At 41.5% G+C, this 16,509-nt stretch overlaps 1 protein-coding gene across 4 annotated transcripts in view; it reads left to right on the forward strand.

Moving 5' to 3' along the window:
- Positions 1-16,509, forward strand: part of EFL1 (elongation factor like GTPase 1) — a 410,413-nt gene that overhangs the window by 323,608 nt on the left and 70,296 nt on the right. For all 4 annotated transcript variants that reach the window (XM_073653133.1, XM_073653136.1, XM_073653134.1 and 1 more), the window contains one exon: positions 12,109-13,106. In XM_073653133.1, coding sequence (XP_073509234.1) covers positions 12,109-13,106 — 998 coding nt within the window. The remainder of the gene's footprint in view (positions 1-12,108; positions 13,107-16,509) is intronic.

Consider the following 16,509-nt stretch of genomic DNA (forward strand, 5'->3'; position numbering starts at 1 on the left):
AGCTTTATTTATTTCTCTGCAACCAATTGAGAGTTTCCTTGGTTGTGTGTTTGGGATCATTGTCTTGCTGAAAACCTTCATTTCATCTTCATCATCTTGGTAGATGGCAGCAGATATTTTTCAAGAATGTCTCAGTACATTTGTGCATTCATCCTTCCTTCAATTATATGAAGTTTGGCAGTGCCTTATGCTGAAAAAAAGCCCTACACCATGATATTCCCACCTCCGACCTTCACTGTTTGTATGGTGTTTTTGGGGTGACATGCAGTGCCTTTTGGTCTTCAAACATGGTGTGTATTATGCCATCCAAAGAGATCAATTTTGGTCTCATCTGACCAGACTGTATTCTCCCAGTATTACACAGGCTTGCCTTAATGTTGAGCAAACTTTACATGCGCTTGAACATGCTTTTTGTTCAGCAGTGGAATCTTGCGTGGTGAGTGTGCATACAGACCCGGGAGGTTGAGTGAATTACTTATTGTTTTCTTTTAAACAAATGTACCTGCTGATTCCATGTCTTTTTGTAGCTTTCCACGGGTGGTCCTTGGCTCTTGGACAACTCTTCTGGTAATTTTATTCACTCCCCTGTCTGAAATCTTGGAGTGAGCACCTGGCCATGGCTGGTTTATGATGAAATGTTATTTCCATTTCCAGATCATGGCCCCAACAGTGCTCACTGGGACCTTTAGTAGTTTAGAAATTCTTCTGGAACCAACGCCATCAGCATGTTTTTCAACAATAAGGTTGCAAAGGTTTTGAGACAGCTCACTGGTTTTTACCCATCATGAGAGGTTTCTTGTGTGGCACCTTGGTAATGAGACACCTTTTTATAGGCCATCAGTTGATATTATTTTTCACTAAGTGGCAGGATTGCTTTCTAATTACTGATAGATTTCCGGTGGTGTCATGACTTTCCATGGCTTTTTGCACCTGTCTTTGTGTTCAATTCTTTTTTCCCTGTGTCATTAATCATTATTACACATAATTTATGGACATCTATGGTTTGATTTCTTTGCCTGTGTGGATTAGATGGGTTGTTGCCGACATCTGGTGAAAATTTCATGTCAATAGCACCTTTAGAAATATATTTACTTAAAAAATTAGTGATGTGTTCAATACTTATTTCAGCTGCTGTAGATCATATGATTCTAGATGTCCAAACTGCAGTAGGTTAAAGTGACATGGAAGAAGGCCTATTGTAAATTACAAACATGACACTTTGGAGATACCAAGGAGGATAAGTAGGTGGACCATGCTGTTTTTTTATTTGTGGGAGGACAACCCCTTTGAAAGAAATCTGTAGACCCACTGAAAGATATTTTGCATCTTAAGAAAAATGACTAGTCCTGGTGAATTTACCATGTATTGTAGTAGTAAGTGGTCATCCGTACATTTGTAATTTAACCCCTTTACCCCCCCGAGGGTGGTTTTGCACGTTAATGACCGGGCCAATTTTTACAGTTCTGACCACTGTCACTTTATGAGGTAATTACTCTGGAACGCTTCAACGGATCCCGCTGATTCTGAGATTGTTTTTTCGTGACATATTGTACTTCATGATTGTGGTAAAATTTCTTCGATATCACTTGCATTTATTTGTGGAAAAAAACGGAAATTTGGCGAAAATTTAGCAATTTTCAAAATTTAAATTTTTATGCCCTTAAATCAGAGAGATATGTCACACAAAAGAGTTAATAAATAACATTTCCCACATGTCTACTTTACATCAGCACAATTTTGGAAACATTTTTTTTTATATTAGGGAGCTATAAGGGTTAAAAGTTGACCAGCGATTTCTCATTTTTTCAACAAAATTTACAAAAGCATTTTTTTAGGGACCACATCTCATTTGAAGTCACTTTGAGGGGTCTTTATGACAGAAAATACCCAAAAGTGACACCATTCTAAAAACTGCACCCCTCAATATGCTCAAAATCACTTTCAAGAAGTTTATTAACCCTTCTGGTGCTTCACAGGAATTTTTAGAATGTGGAAGAAAAAAAAATTAACTTTTAACTTTTTTCACAAAAATGTTACTTTAGACCCAATTTTTTTTATTTTCGCAGGGGTAACAGGAAAAAATGGACCCCAAAATTTGTTGTGCAATTTTCCCTGAGCACGTGGATACCCCATGCGTGGGGAAAAAATACTGTTTGGGCGCACGGCAGGGTTCGGAAGGGAAGGAGCGCCATTTGACTTTTTGATTGTAAAATTTGCTTGAATAATTAGCAGACGCCATGTCGCATTTGGGGAGCCCCTGATGTGCCAAAACAGTGGAAATTCCCCCACAAGTGACACCATTTTGGAAACTAGACCCCTCAGGGAACTTATCTAGATGTGTGGTGAGCACCTTGAACCTCCAGGTGCTTCACAGAAGTTTAGAACATTGAGTTGTAAAAATAAAATTTTCTCATTTTTCCCACAAAAATGTTTTTCAGCCCCCAATTTTGCATTTTCATAAGGGTAACAGGAGAATTTGCACCATGCAGTTTGTTGTGCAATTTCTCCTGAGTAATCAGATACCCCATATGTGGGGGAAAACCACTGTTTGGGCGCACGACAGGGTTCGGAAGGGAAGGAGCGCCATTTGACTTTTTGAATGTAAAATTTGCTTGAATAATTAGCGGATGTGCCTCTGATGTACCTAAACAGTGGAAAACCCTCACAAGTGGCACCATTTTGGAAACTAGACCCCTCATGGAACTTATCTAGATGTGTGGTGAGCACCCTGAACCCCCAAGTGCTTGACAGAAGTTTATAACAGGGAGATGTGAAAATAAAAAAAATAAACTTTTTCCACAAAAATGATGTTTTAGCCCCAATTTTTTTTATTTTCACAAGTGTAAGAGGAGAAATTGGACCCCAAAAACTGTTGTGCAATTTCTCCTGAGTACGCCAATACCCCATATGTGGGGAAAATACAGTGTTTGGGCGCACGGCAGAGTTCAGAAGGGAAGGAGCACTGTGTGACTTTTTGAACTCAAAATTGGCTGGAATTGACAGCTCACGCCATGTCGCGTTTGGAGAGCCCCTGATGTGCCTAAATAGTGGAAACCCCCCCCACAAGTGACCCCATTTTGGAAACTACTCCCCTCAAGGATTTTATCAAGGGGTATAGTGAACATTTTGAACACAGAGGTACGACACAGAATTTGATAACATTAGGTCATCATATTGAATAAGTTGTCATTAGTCTTGAGCGCAAGTGCTCGCTACTTGAGTTTGCATCGGGTATGCACCATGTATCGCGCGTGCTCGAGTGACATGCTCGAGTCCCCGCTCGCATGTTTCACTGTTATTAGACACCCAAAAAAATCCATGCGGGGATCACTCGTGCATGGCAGGCAATCCCCGCAAGGTTTTTTTGACCACGAAGCATATGGGGCGGAGACTTGAGCATGTCACTCGAGCACCCGCGATACTCAGTGCATACCCGAGCACCCGATGCAAACTCAAGTAGTGAGCACTTGCGCTCAACACTAGTCACCATATCGTCGTCTTCTTTTTTTTTTTTTACTTCTCAACCCTAACCCCAACCCTAATAAAGCCCCGACCCTAGCCCAACCATAACCCCAACCCTAACCCTAGAGTTTATTTTTTACGCCTTTGCGGTATAAGGGATTAGATGACTTTATTCTTCGGGTCGGTGCGATTACAGCGATACCAAGATCATATCGGGTTTTTATGATTGACAGCTGTCACACACTAAGACGCATTTTTTTGTAAAATCTAGTTTTTGCATCGCCATATTTTGAGAGTTATAATTTTTCCATATTTTGGCCGACAGAGTCATGTGACGGCTTGTTTTTTGCGGGATGAGTTGACGTTTTTATTGGTACCATTTTCAGGCACTTGACATTTTTTGATCGCTTTCTATTCCGATTTTTGGGAGGCAGAATAAACAAAAACCAGCAATTCTGGAATTCTTTTTATGGGGGGGTTTTATGCTGTTCCGCGTGTGGTTAAATTGATAAGGTAGCTTTATTCTTCGGGTCAGTACGTTTACAGCGGTACCACATTTATATAGTTTTTCTACGTTTTGGCACTTTTATACAATAAAAGCTATTTTATAAAAAAAAATATTTTTTTGCATCGCTTTATTCTGAGAGCTGTAACTTTTTTATTTTTCGGCTGATGGAGATGTATTGTGGCTTGTTTTTTGCGGGACAAGATGACGTTTTCAGCGTTACCATTTTTATTTATATTCTTTTTCTTGATCGCGTGTTATTCCATTTTTGTTTGGCGGTATGATGATAAAGCATTGTTTTTTACTTCGCTTTTTTTTTTTTTTTTTTTACCGTGTTCACTAAAGGGGTTAACTAGTGGGACAGTTTTATAGGTCAGGTCGTTCCGGACGTGGCGATACCAAATATGTGTACTTTTATTGTTTTTTGTTTTTTTTTCATAATAATATTTATTGATGGGTACATTATATTTTTATTTTTGGCAGATTATTTTTTTTATTTATTTATTTTCATTTTTTAACACTTTTTGGACTTCTATTCTGTGTCCCACTATGGGACTTTCACTTTTTTTTTTATTCTGATCGTAAGCTATCTATATGGGCATGTAAGTCATAAAAAGTTGAATAAAATAATACCTTGATATATGCTATCCTATATTTTATTTCAGAGAAATACACATTTTTCTTTATATGTAAAGGAGCTATTAACCTTTTCACGACCTATGATGTATATATACATATATATACGTCATAAGTCATATCCCTTCACTTCATGTGGGCTCCGCGCTGAGCCCGCATGTTTTTAGGCACATGACAGCTGATCTGATAAGCTGTAATGTACCCCTAACAGCTGCAGGTGGATCGCGACAGCTATTAACATGTTAAATGCCGATGTCAATCTCCGACAGCGGCATTTAACATAGCCGCTACAGAAGCACATCATAAGACCCGCCCATCGGCGCGCCTGTCACATGATCGCGGGTCGCCAATGAGTTGGCATGACAACCCGGGGTCTGCAGGAGACCCCTGGGGTTGTTATAGCAGATGAGCATTCCTGCTACACATAGCAGGGCTGAAGCTCTGCTATATGTGTAACACAGGCGATCGCAGCTTCAAGCCTCCTATGGAGACTATTGAAGCATGTAAAAAGTTAAAAAAAAAAAAAAGATAAAAGTTCAAATCACCCCCCTTTTGCCCCATTTAAAATAAAACAATTTAAAAAAAATACACATTTGGTATCGCCACATTCAGAAACGCCCGATGTATCACAATATAAAAAGAATTAATCTAATTGGAAAACTGCATAACGAGAAAAAAAATCAAAATGCCAGAATTGTTTTTTTTGGACGCCGCAACATTGGAATAAAATTAAATAACGGGCAATCAAAACTTTTTATCTACTCCAAATTGGTATCAATAAAAACGTCACCACGACCTGCAAAAAATAAGCTATCACCCAGCCCCAGATCCTGAAAAATGGAGACGCTGCAAGTCTCAGAAAACGGCGCCATTTGTTTAAAAAAATAATTTAAATTTGGATTTTTTTCACCACTTAAATAAAAAAGAACCTATACATCTTTGGTATCTATGAATTCCTAATGACCTAGTGAACATGGTAAAAAAAAAAAAAAAAACAACTGTGGAATTGCAATCTCACCACAATTTAATTTTTTTCCCATTCTCCAGTACATGCTGTGGTAAAACCAATAGTGTCGTTCAAAAGTACAACTCGTCCTGCAAAAAACAAGCCCTCACATGGGCAAATTGACGGAAAAATAAAAAAGTTATGGCTCTGAGAAGAAGGGGAGCAAAAAAACGGAAACGCAAAAACGGAAAATCTCAAGGTCGTGAAGGGGTTAAGATCTATGAGTCAGACCCTGATCTCCCTGAGAATCTACTTCCAGAGTTTATTTTAAATGAAATGGGGCGTTACCAGTGTGATATGTGTAGGTTAGGAGAGCAGACTGTCAGTCATTACATGTCTCACACTGGTAATGCCCCCTTTTATTTAAAATAATCTCTGGAGGCAGATTCTTATGCAGATCAGTGTCTGACCCATAGATCTTAACAGCACATTTACGTATAAGAAAAATATGGATTTCTCTGGAATAAGACATTAGATCATAGATATGACTTTTCATTTAAGGTCCTTTCATTAGGTAACCATGGATACCTAAACTACTGCAATGCCCTGCACATGAGGAAAGAGACCTAGTGAATCCGAAAAACTATACTACATTTCTAATTGTAGGTATTTTCTAATATTATTATTATTACACCTACTACATATTGGGATAGGATCTTGAAGATGGGAATACCCCTTTAAGTCTTCTACAACTACATTAGAAAGGTGATTCCTAAAACAAATTTCATATTACTTATTTTTCACAGTAACATTAGTATATAGGATATAACAAGTGCATTTTAAAATAACCTTTTGCTGTAGTATGTGGTTGTTTAGAAATAAATTAAAATTAAAATGATTCAGACTGTTATATATGGTCATGTTTCATAGTAACATAGTTTTTAAGGTTGAAGGAAGACTAAGTCCATCTAGTTCAACCCATAGCCTAACTTGTTGAACCAGAGGAAGGCAAAAAAAACCCATGTGGCAAACACTAAGCTCCACATTGGGGAAAAAAATTCCTTCCCAACTCCATACGACAATCAGACTAGTTCCCTGGATCAACGCCCTATCAAGGAATCTAGTATTTATAACCTGTAATATTATACTTTTCAAGAAAGGCATCTATGCCCTTCTTAAATTTTAATAGTGAATCACTCATTACAACATCATGCGGCAGAGAGTTCCATAGTCTCACTGCTCTTGCAGTAAAGAATCCCTGTCTGTGATTATGATTAAACCTTCTTTCCTCCAGACGTAGAAGATACCCCCTTGTCCCCGTCTCAGGCCTCAGAGTAAAAAGATCAGTAGAAAGGTCTTTGTACTGTCCCCTCATATACTTGTACATAGTAATAAGATCACCCCTAAGCCTTCTTTTTTCCACAGTAAATAACCCCAAGTGTAATAACCTGTCTTGGTATTGCAGACCCCCCAGTCCTCTAATAACCTTGGTCGCTCTTCTCTGCACCCGCTCTAGTTCAGCTATGTCTTTCTTATACACCGGAGACCAGAACTGTACACAGTATTCTAAGTGTGGTCGCACTAATGACTTGTATAGAGGTAAAATTATGTTCTCCTCATGAGCATCTATGCCTCTTTTAATGCATCCCATTATTTTATTTGCCTTTGCAGCAGCTGCCTGACACTGGCCAATAAACGTGAGCTTGTCGTCCACCAATACACCCAGGTCTTTTTCAGTTACAGTTTTGCCCAGTGTTTTACAATTAAGCATATAATTATACATTTTATTTCCTCTGCCCAAGTGCATTACCTTACATTTATCCCCATTAAAGCTCAATTGCCATTTATCAGCCCAAGCTTATAGTTTACATAGATCCTCCTGTAATATAAAATTGTCCTCCTCTGTATTGATTACCCTGCAGAGTTTAGTGTCATCTGCAAATATTGAAATATTACTCTGTATGCCCCCTACAAGGTCATTAATAAATATGTTAAAAAGAAGGGGGCCCAATACTGACCCCTGTGGTACCCCACTGTTAACTGAGACCCAGTCTGAGTGTTTTCCATTAACAACCACCCTTTGTTTCCTATCACTGAGCCAATTCTTAACCCACATACATATATTTTCCCCTATCCCCATTGTTCTCATTTTATGTATCAACCTTTTGTGTGGAACCGTATCAAAAGCTTTTGAAAAGTCCATATGCACAACATCCACTGCATTTCCTTGGTCCAATCCAGAACTTGCCTCCTCATAAAAACTGATCAGATTAGTTTGACAGGAACGGTCCCTCGTAAACCCATGTTGATATTCAGTCATGAGGTTATTCTTCTTCAGGTACTCTAGTATAGCATCTCTTAGGAAACCCTCCAGGATTTTACCCACAGTAGAGGTTAAGCTTACCGGCCTATAATTTCCAAGTTCAGTTTTTGTCCCCTTTTTGAATATTGGCACCACATTTGCTATATGCCAGTCCTGTGGTACAGACCCTGTTATTATGGAATCTTTAAAGATTAAAAATAATGGTCTATCTATGACGTTACTTAATTCCTGCTGTACTCGCGGGTGTATCCCATCCGGGCCCGGGGATTTGTCAACTTTAGTGATTTTTAGACGCCGCCGTACTTCCTGCTGGGTTAAGCAAGTGACATTTACTGGAGAATTTTTGTTATCACTAATCATGTTTTCTGTCATGCGATTTTCTTGTGTAAATACGGTTGAAAAAAAAATCATTTAGCATATTGGCTTTTTCCTCATCCTCATCCACCATTTCACCCAGACTATTTTTAAGGGGGCCAACACTATCATTTTTTAGTTTTTTACTATTTATGTAGTTAAAGAATATTTTGGGATTATTTTTACTTTCTCTGGCAATGATTCTCTCTGCCTCAATCTTTGCTGCCTTGATTTGTTTTTTACATAATTTATTTAATTTTCTATATTTATTTAATGCCTCATCACTACCTACTTGCTTTAGTTCTTTAAATGCTTTCTTTTTGTCACTTATTGCGCCCCTTGCAACTCTATTTAGCCATAGTGGTTTCCATCTATTTCTAGCATGTTTATTCCCATAGGGTATATATTGTGCACAGGTCCTATTCAGGATGTTAATAAATGTCTCCTATTTGCTTTGTGTAGCTTTATGTCTCAGGATATCGTCCCAGTTTATTGCACTAAGATCATCTCTTAACCGTTGGAAATTTGCCTTCCTGAAGTTTAGTGTCCTTGTAACCCCTCTACTACACATCTTATTAAAGGTTACATGAAAACGTATTATTTTGTGATCACTATTACCCAAGTGACACCCAACTCGTATATTTGATATGCGGTCTGGCCTATTGGTTAATATTAGGTCTAGCAGTGCCCCCCTTCTTGTTAGGTCCTGAACTAGTTGTGAAAGGTAATTGTCTCTCATAGTAGTCAAAAACTTATTTCCTTTGCTTGAACTACATGTTTCTGTCCCCCAATGTATTTCAGGGTAGTTGAAGTCTCCCATAATAATGACTTCTCCTTGAGTCGCTGCTTCATCTATTTGCTTTACGAGGATATTCTCCGCTACTTCCATTATTTTTGGAGACTTATAACAAACCCCTATCAGTAATTTATTATTTTTTCCCCCTCCCCTTATCTCCACCCACAGGGACTCTACATTTTCATTATATTCACATATATCCTCCCGCAAGACAGGTTTTAAGGATGATTTTACATATAAACACCCCCCCCCCTCGCTTGTTTGTACGGTCATTTATGAACAGACTATAGCCCTGTAAATTAACTGCCCAGTCATGGCTCTCGTCCAGCCACATCTCAGATATCCCTACCATGTCATAATTATTTTCCAACAAAATTAATTCTAATTCCTCCATTTTGTTGGTGAGGCTTCTGACATTAGTGTACATGCATTTTATGTATCTCTCTGTACCTCTATTCCTTCTTACTTTATTGACTGTTCTAGCCCCACCCCCAATTTCTTTATTTGTGCCCAGGTCACTATCTGCACTATCTTCCCCACCTATAAAATGAATACTCTCCCCCCCAATCCCTAGTTTAAACACTCCTCCAACCTTCTAGCCATTTTCTCCCCCAGCACAGCTGCACCCTCCCCATTAAGGTGCAGCCGATCCCTAGCGTAGAGTCTGTAGCCAACTGAGAAGTCGTCCCAGTTCTCCAGTAACCCAAATCCCTCCTTCCTACACCAGTTCTTGAGCCACTTATTAATCTCCCGTTGCCTCTCTGGCATGGCACGTGGTACCGGTAGTATTTCAGAGAATACCACCTTGGAGGTCCTTGCTTTCAGCTTGCAGCCTAATTCCCTGAAATCATCTTTAAGGACCTTCCACCAACCTCTGACTTTGTCATTTGTGCCAATGTGCACAATGACCGCTGGGTCCTCACCAGCCCTGTCAACCCGATCAGCGATGTGCCTGACTCGAGCGCCAGGTAGGCAGCACACTGTTCGACGATCCCTGTCTTTGTGACAGATTGCCCTATCTGTTCCCCTAATAATTGAGTCCCCCACTACCAGCACCTGCCTGGCCTGCCCTACTCTCCTATTTCCCTCCTTACTGGAGCTGACACTCCTCCGGCTTTCAGGGGACATGCCTTGCTGCAGCAGTGCTACCCCTGTACCGTCACTCCCCTCACCTGCCAACTTTGCAAACTTATTGGGGTGTGCAAGATCAGGACTAGCCTCCCTGGCACTCTTCCCTCTACCACCCCTTCTAACTGTCACCCAACTAGCGACCTCACTGTCCTGCAACTCCCGACTACCACCCTCCCCAACATCTACCCCAGTGAGCTGCTTCTCAGTGAGCAGCAGACTCCTTTCCTTGTTGTCAGTGGATCTCAGTGTTGCCAGCTGCTCATTTAGATCCAGTATCTGGGCTTCCAAACGCACAACGTGCACACATCTCGCGCAGCAGTAAGCAACCTCGACCGGCTGTTCAAGGAATACATACATGTGGCAAGATGTACACTGGATAGTATTGTCAATAATGGAGCTCATTTCCTAATGGGGATTGCAATATACAGAATGTTAAGTAAAAAGTAAAGTAAAGAATTAATGAAATACAGTCAGCAATTCAGTCCAAAGTCCTCCCTTCCAAACTCCCTGAATCCAAAGTCACTGAAAAACAAGTCACACACTTACTTTCATTCGCACTTACACTCCGGACACACGCAGCTCGTTCACACTCGCAAACTAAGAGATTTAAAGAGTTTTTTTGGTTTTGTTTTTTTCCCTTTTCCAGCAATGCACCCTTCACCTTAATGCACTTCCAAAGGACTGGATGCCCAACCAGCTGCCCCTTATAAACCCTTAATTATGACCCCTTCCCCTTAATTAACGCCTTGTGAGTAAAGCTACACCTCAGGATTTTAGTGCAATGTAGTTAACCCTTAAATACACAGGTAGTAAACTAAGAAACTAAAACTGTAGTGAGAAAATAGGTTTTAAAAAGCCCAATAAATCTAAACAGGTAGAAAAGCACTCAGCAGGTCACAATGCAGCACTCACCGCAATTCACACAGGTATTTTCTGCAGTATTCCCAATACCTCTTCACTGAAAAACAAGTCATACACTTACTTTCGTTCGCACTTACGCTCCGGACACACACATCTCGTTCACACTCGCAAACTAAGAGATTTAAAGAGTTTTTGTTTTTTTGTTTTTTTTCCCTTTTCCAGCAATGCACCCTTCACCTTAATGCACTTTCGGGCCGAAAGATTATGCCATCCATAACTCTATTTTCTTCCAGTTGCAAAAATCACTGTTTTAATTCATATACGAATGAGACTTAAGTACTCCACACATGTCAAAGCACTTATCTATCTTTTGGTTCTCTGGCTCTATTTTCCACTCATCCCCACCTTCCCCTGCTTTACTGACCACTCTCTGGCTGTGTAGTGAAGCCACTAAGCTGTCAGTCAAGAAGAATGGGGTTCTAGGCGGAGAATAGAGCCATTGAGGGAGAGGATTGGTAAGTGCTATGACATACCTAGAGCACTTAAACCTCATTGTAGTATGAATTAAAACAGCATTTTTTTCCGTCAACAGATAGCATAAATAAATGTACACGTTACATTGTCTTTCAGAGAGCAACGTGGCCATATAAACAGTTTAGGGGATGGATCGGGCTCGCGCATGACCTTTTAGAAGCAATGCTAAACCTCACACATCCACTGCAACTCTTATTTTGACACTTACCCAATCCCCATTGGTGTCAACTTCTTGGTCCCATCTCAGCAAACAGAAAATGGCAGAAATCTCCCCCTCAGTCAATCCATGGGTAAGCAAGTAATTTGTAAGGCCAGTGATTGGGTGACCAGGCATTTCCTGCCATTGCTGACTGGTCGAGACAGACTAAGAAGTAGAGACCAGCGAGGACCAGGAAAGCATCAGAATAGAACCTGCAGGGGATTGTCAAGGTGATTCTTTTCTTCTAGATTTTTATACCAGTTTGTGCCAATTTAAAAATGATTTAATCCATTGAAAACCCCTTTAGGTAATTACAAATGAATACCACGATTTACTGATTATATTTTATTCACATACACAGATTTGCGAAGATTGAGGTGAGTGCATCTGCACCTATAATCCCCTTTAGAGAAACCATAATCAGACCTCCAAAAGTTGACATGGTAAATGAAGATATTGGAAAACAGCAAAAGGTGGCCGTTATACACCAGGTGAAAGAGGATCAAAGTAAGTCCCCGGAAGGAGTCCACATTGACCCAGATGGTCTAGTCACGCTAACCACATCAAATAAACTGGCCACGCTCAGTGTCAGAGCTGTGCCACTTCCAGAAGAAATCACTCAACTACTAGAGAGGAACAGCGACTTAATCAGAACTATGGAGCAGATCAACTTGGCTTTCAGTGAAGGTGGCAATTATATTCAGGTCAATGAGGCAACAATTAGCCGAATTCATGAATTCAAAGGTAATCTTGAACAGCACTTACAAGGCAGAAGGTGGCGAAATGTAGTAGACCAAATCTGGTCTTTTGGTCCTAGACGTTATGGACCTAATATCTTGGTAAATCACATTGAAGGCTATGAAAGGCCATCTGTATGGCAGTGCCTTGATAAAGTCACCAAAGAGGGGAAATTTCATAGCTTTGACAACAGCATTGTCAGTGGTTTTCAGCTTGTGACTCTTGCTGGACCCATGTGTGAAGAACCTCTTATGGGGGTCTGTTTCATTGTGGAAAGACTCGATATAAATAAATCTGCTGTATTGGAAAGACAAGATTCAGAAGAACAGGCTGTAAAGAGTGAAGAACATCTACATACAGCTGCTGAATCCATTGAGAAGTCTGCAAGGGAAGCTGCTGAAGCTAAGGACATTGTACAACACAGCCAGAATAGCACAAAGGCTCAGGAGAAATCCAGCAAGCGCAAAGGGGATTTCCTATTTACAGACTGTTATGGACCATTTTCCGGACAGTTAATTGCCACAATGAAGGAAGCTTGCCGTTACGCTTTCCAAGTAAAGCCCCAGAGACTTATGGCTGCAATGTATACTTGTGAGATCATGGCTACAGCAGACGTGTTGGGTAAGTAAATGTTTCTTTTCTTTATTTTAACAATACAGAAATACATGTCTCACTCTTTTTCCCTCATTCACTATCTCTTCAATTCTCCCTTTATTTCTCTCATTTTCACTGTCTCCCTTTCTCTCTCCCTCTCTCATTCTCTCTTTCTTTTACTGTCTCACTCTCTTTATCACACTCTTGTTCTCACTCTCCCTCACTGCTTCTCTTTTATTCCCTCTCTACCTCACTTTCTCTTTCTCTACCTCACTCTTATTCTCTCTTCCTCGCTCTCTTATTCTCTCTTCCTCACTCTTATTCTCTCTCTCCCTCTTTGACACTCTTTCCCTCACTCTCTCTCTCCCTCACTCTCTCTCTCCCTCACTCTCTCTCTCCCTCACTCTCTCTCTCCCTCACTCTCTCTCTCCCTCACTCTCTCTCTCCCTCACTCTCTCTCTCCCTCACTCTCTCTCTCCCTCACTCTCTCTCTCCCTCACTCTCTCTCTCCCTCACTCTCTCTCTCCCTCACTCTCTCTCTCCCTCACTCTCTCTCTCCCTCACTCTTTCTCCCTCACTCTTTCTCTCCCTCACTCTTTCTCTCCCTCACTCTTTCTCTCCCTCACTCTTTCTCTCCCTCACTCTTTCTCCCTCACTCTTTCTCCCTCACTCTTTCTCCCTCACTCTTTCTCCCTCACTCTTTCTCCCTCACTCTTTCTCCCTCACTCTTTCTCCCTCACTCTTTCTCCCTCACTCTTTCTCCCTCACTCTTTCTCCCTCACTCTTTCTCCCTCACTCTTTCTCCCTCTCTCTCTCTCCCTCACTCTCTCTCTCTCCCTCACTCTCTCTCTCTCCCTCACTCTCTCTCTCTCCCTCACTCTCTCTCTCTCCCTCACTCTCTCTCTCTCCCTCACTCTCTCTCTCTCCCTCACTCTCTCTCTCTCCCTCACTCTCTCTCTCTCCCTCACTCTCTCTCTCTCCCTCACTCTCTCTCTCTCCCTCACTCTCTCTCTCTCCCTCACTCTCTCTCTCTCCCTCACTCTCTCTCCCTCACTCTCTCTCCCTCACTCTCTCTCTCCCTCACTCTCTCTCTCCCTCATTCTTTCTCTCCCTCATTCTTTCTCTCCCTCATTCTTTCTCTCCCTCATTCTTTCTCTCCCTCATTCTTTCTCTCCCTCATTCTTTCTCTCCCTCATTCTTTCTCTCCCTCATTCTCTCTCTCCCTCACTCTCTCGCTCCCTCACTCTTTCGCTCCCTCACTCTTTCGCTCCCTCACTCTTTCGCTCCCTCACTCTTTCGCTCCCTCACTCTTTCGCTCCCTCACTCTTTCGCTCCCTCACTCTTTCGCTCCCTCACTCTTTCGCTCCCTCACTCTTTCGCTCCCTCACTCTTTCGCTCCCTCACTCTTTCGCTCCCTCACTCTTTCGCTCCCTCACTCTTTCGCTCCCTCACTCTTTCGCTCCCTCACTCTTTCGCTCCCTCACTCTTTCGCTCCCTCACTCTTTCGCGCCCTCACTCTTTCGCGCCCTCACTCTTTCGCGCCCTCACTCTTTCGCGCCCTCACTCTTTCGCGCCCTCACTCTTTCGCTCCCTCACTCTTTCGCTCCCTCACTCTTTCGCTCCCTCACTCTTTCGCTCCCTCACTCTCTCTCTCTCCCTCTCTCTCTCTCTCTCCCTCACTCTCTCTCCCTCACTCACTCACTCTCCTTCAACACTCTCCCTCAACCCTCTCTCTCTCTCTCCCTCAACCCTCTCTCTCTCTCCCTCAACCCTCTCTCTCTCTCCCTCAACTCTCTCTCTCTCTCCCTCAACTCTCTCTCTCTCCCTCAACTCTCTCTCCCTCAACCCTCTCTCTCTCTCCCTCAACTCTCTCTCTCTCTCTCCCTCAACTCTCTCTCTCTCTCTCCCTCAACTCTCTCTCTCTCCCTCAACTCTCTCTCTCTCTCCCTCAACTCTCTCTCCCTCAACTCTCTCTCTCTCTCTCCCTCAACTCTCTCTCTCTCACTCAACTCTCTCTCTCTCCCTCAACTCTCTCTCTCTCTCCCTCAACTCTCTCTCTCTCTCCCTCAACTCTCTCTCTCCCTCAACTGTTACTCTACCTCGACTCTCTCACTCTACCTCAACTCTCTCTCCACCTCAACTCTCTCCCTCACTCTCCCTCAACACTCTCCCTCACTCTCCCTCAACACTCTCCCTCACTCTCCCTCAACACTCTCCCTCACTCTTAACTTTGTTATGGTGCTCGTGATTATCTTCCTATTATTATTATTATAATATATTATTATAGCTCCAGTTATTCCATGGCGCTTTACATGTGAAGCCTATGAAAATGCGCCCTCATAGAAATCTACCACATAGCAATTGCCACAAGTTTATTTTCTTTATACTTCTCCATTTAAAAGCCATTCTTGATTTTGGCTGAAAAGCACAAAAACTGCCCTTTTTTAAAGAGGTTTGTCAGGATTTTTGATAAGTTGCCCAAGCGCAGGGGGTAGTATGTTGTAATATAAATATATGGTGATGTTGGATTATATGACTGCTGATCACAGAGGCGAGTAATTAGCTGCAGCGTTCAAATGAGTTATGGATGGGAGATAATCTCATGGTAGGACCAAGGAGTAGCATTGGATTTAATGGGTAAGTAATGGTTATTTCTTTATTTTATAACATTTCCTAACTCTTTGGCAACCTTTCAAAATAAAAACTGTGGAAAACCCCTTTAATCCCTTAACAACTGGCGATACGCATTAAAACGGCGGTCATTAAGAGGCCTTATTCCCTCGTCGCCCTGCAGTATCGGCCCCGGACAGTTTTGCGACCAATCAGGGCCGAATAGCCCCTTAAATACCACTGTCAATCGCGATAGTGGTATTTAAGTTGTTACAAGGGGGTCCCAAGACACACTTAGTAACCGTCGGACCCCCGCAATTAGAATCGCGGGTCCCGATGGTTACCATGGTACCCTGAGGTTATGTGATGACCTCCAGGTACGGTGGCCTGTTAGATCCAGCTATAAGCTGAATCTCACAGGCACAGTCAGTGAGACACTGACAGTCTCATGCATGAGACTTAGTGAAAAAGTAAAAAAAAAAAGTGAAATAAAAAACACACAGAAAAGAGTACACAAATAATGTAAAGCCGTTTTGCCACTCAAAACGCAGCGTTTGTGATAAAAAAAAAAAATTTTTTAAAAAGTAACCATAATTGGTATTGCCACTTCCGGAATGACCCACTCTATAAAACTAGCACGTTATTTATTCCTTTTGGCGAACATGTTAAAGAAAAAAATAACACGCCAAAAAATTTCACTTTTTCATCATAATGACTCACAAAAAAGTGAATAAAAAGCAATCAAAGTCATATGTAAAAAAAAAAAAAAAAAATGGTATAAATGGAAACTCCAAACCGTTCTATAAAAATAAAAAAGTTA

Source organism: Phyllobates terribilis, unplaced genomic scaffold (assembly GCF_046119375.1).
Source record: "Phyllobates terribilis strain yellow unplaced genomic scaffold, ASM4611937v1 Scaffold_11__3_contigs__length_659146591, whole genome shotgun sequence".
Classification (NCBI taxonomy): Eukaryota; Metazoa; Chordata; class Amphibia; order Anura; family Dendrobatidae; genus Phyllobates; species Phyllobates terribilis.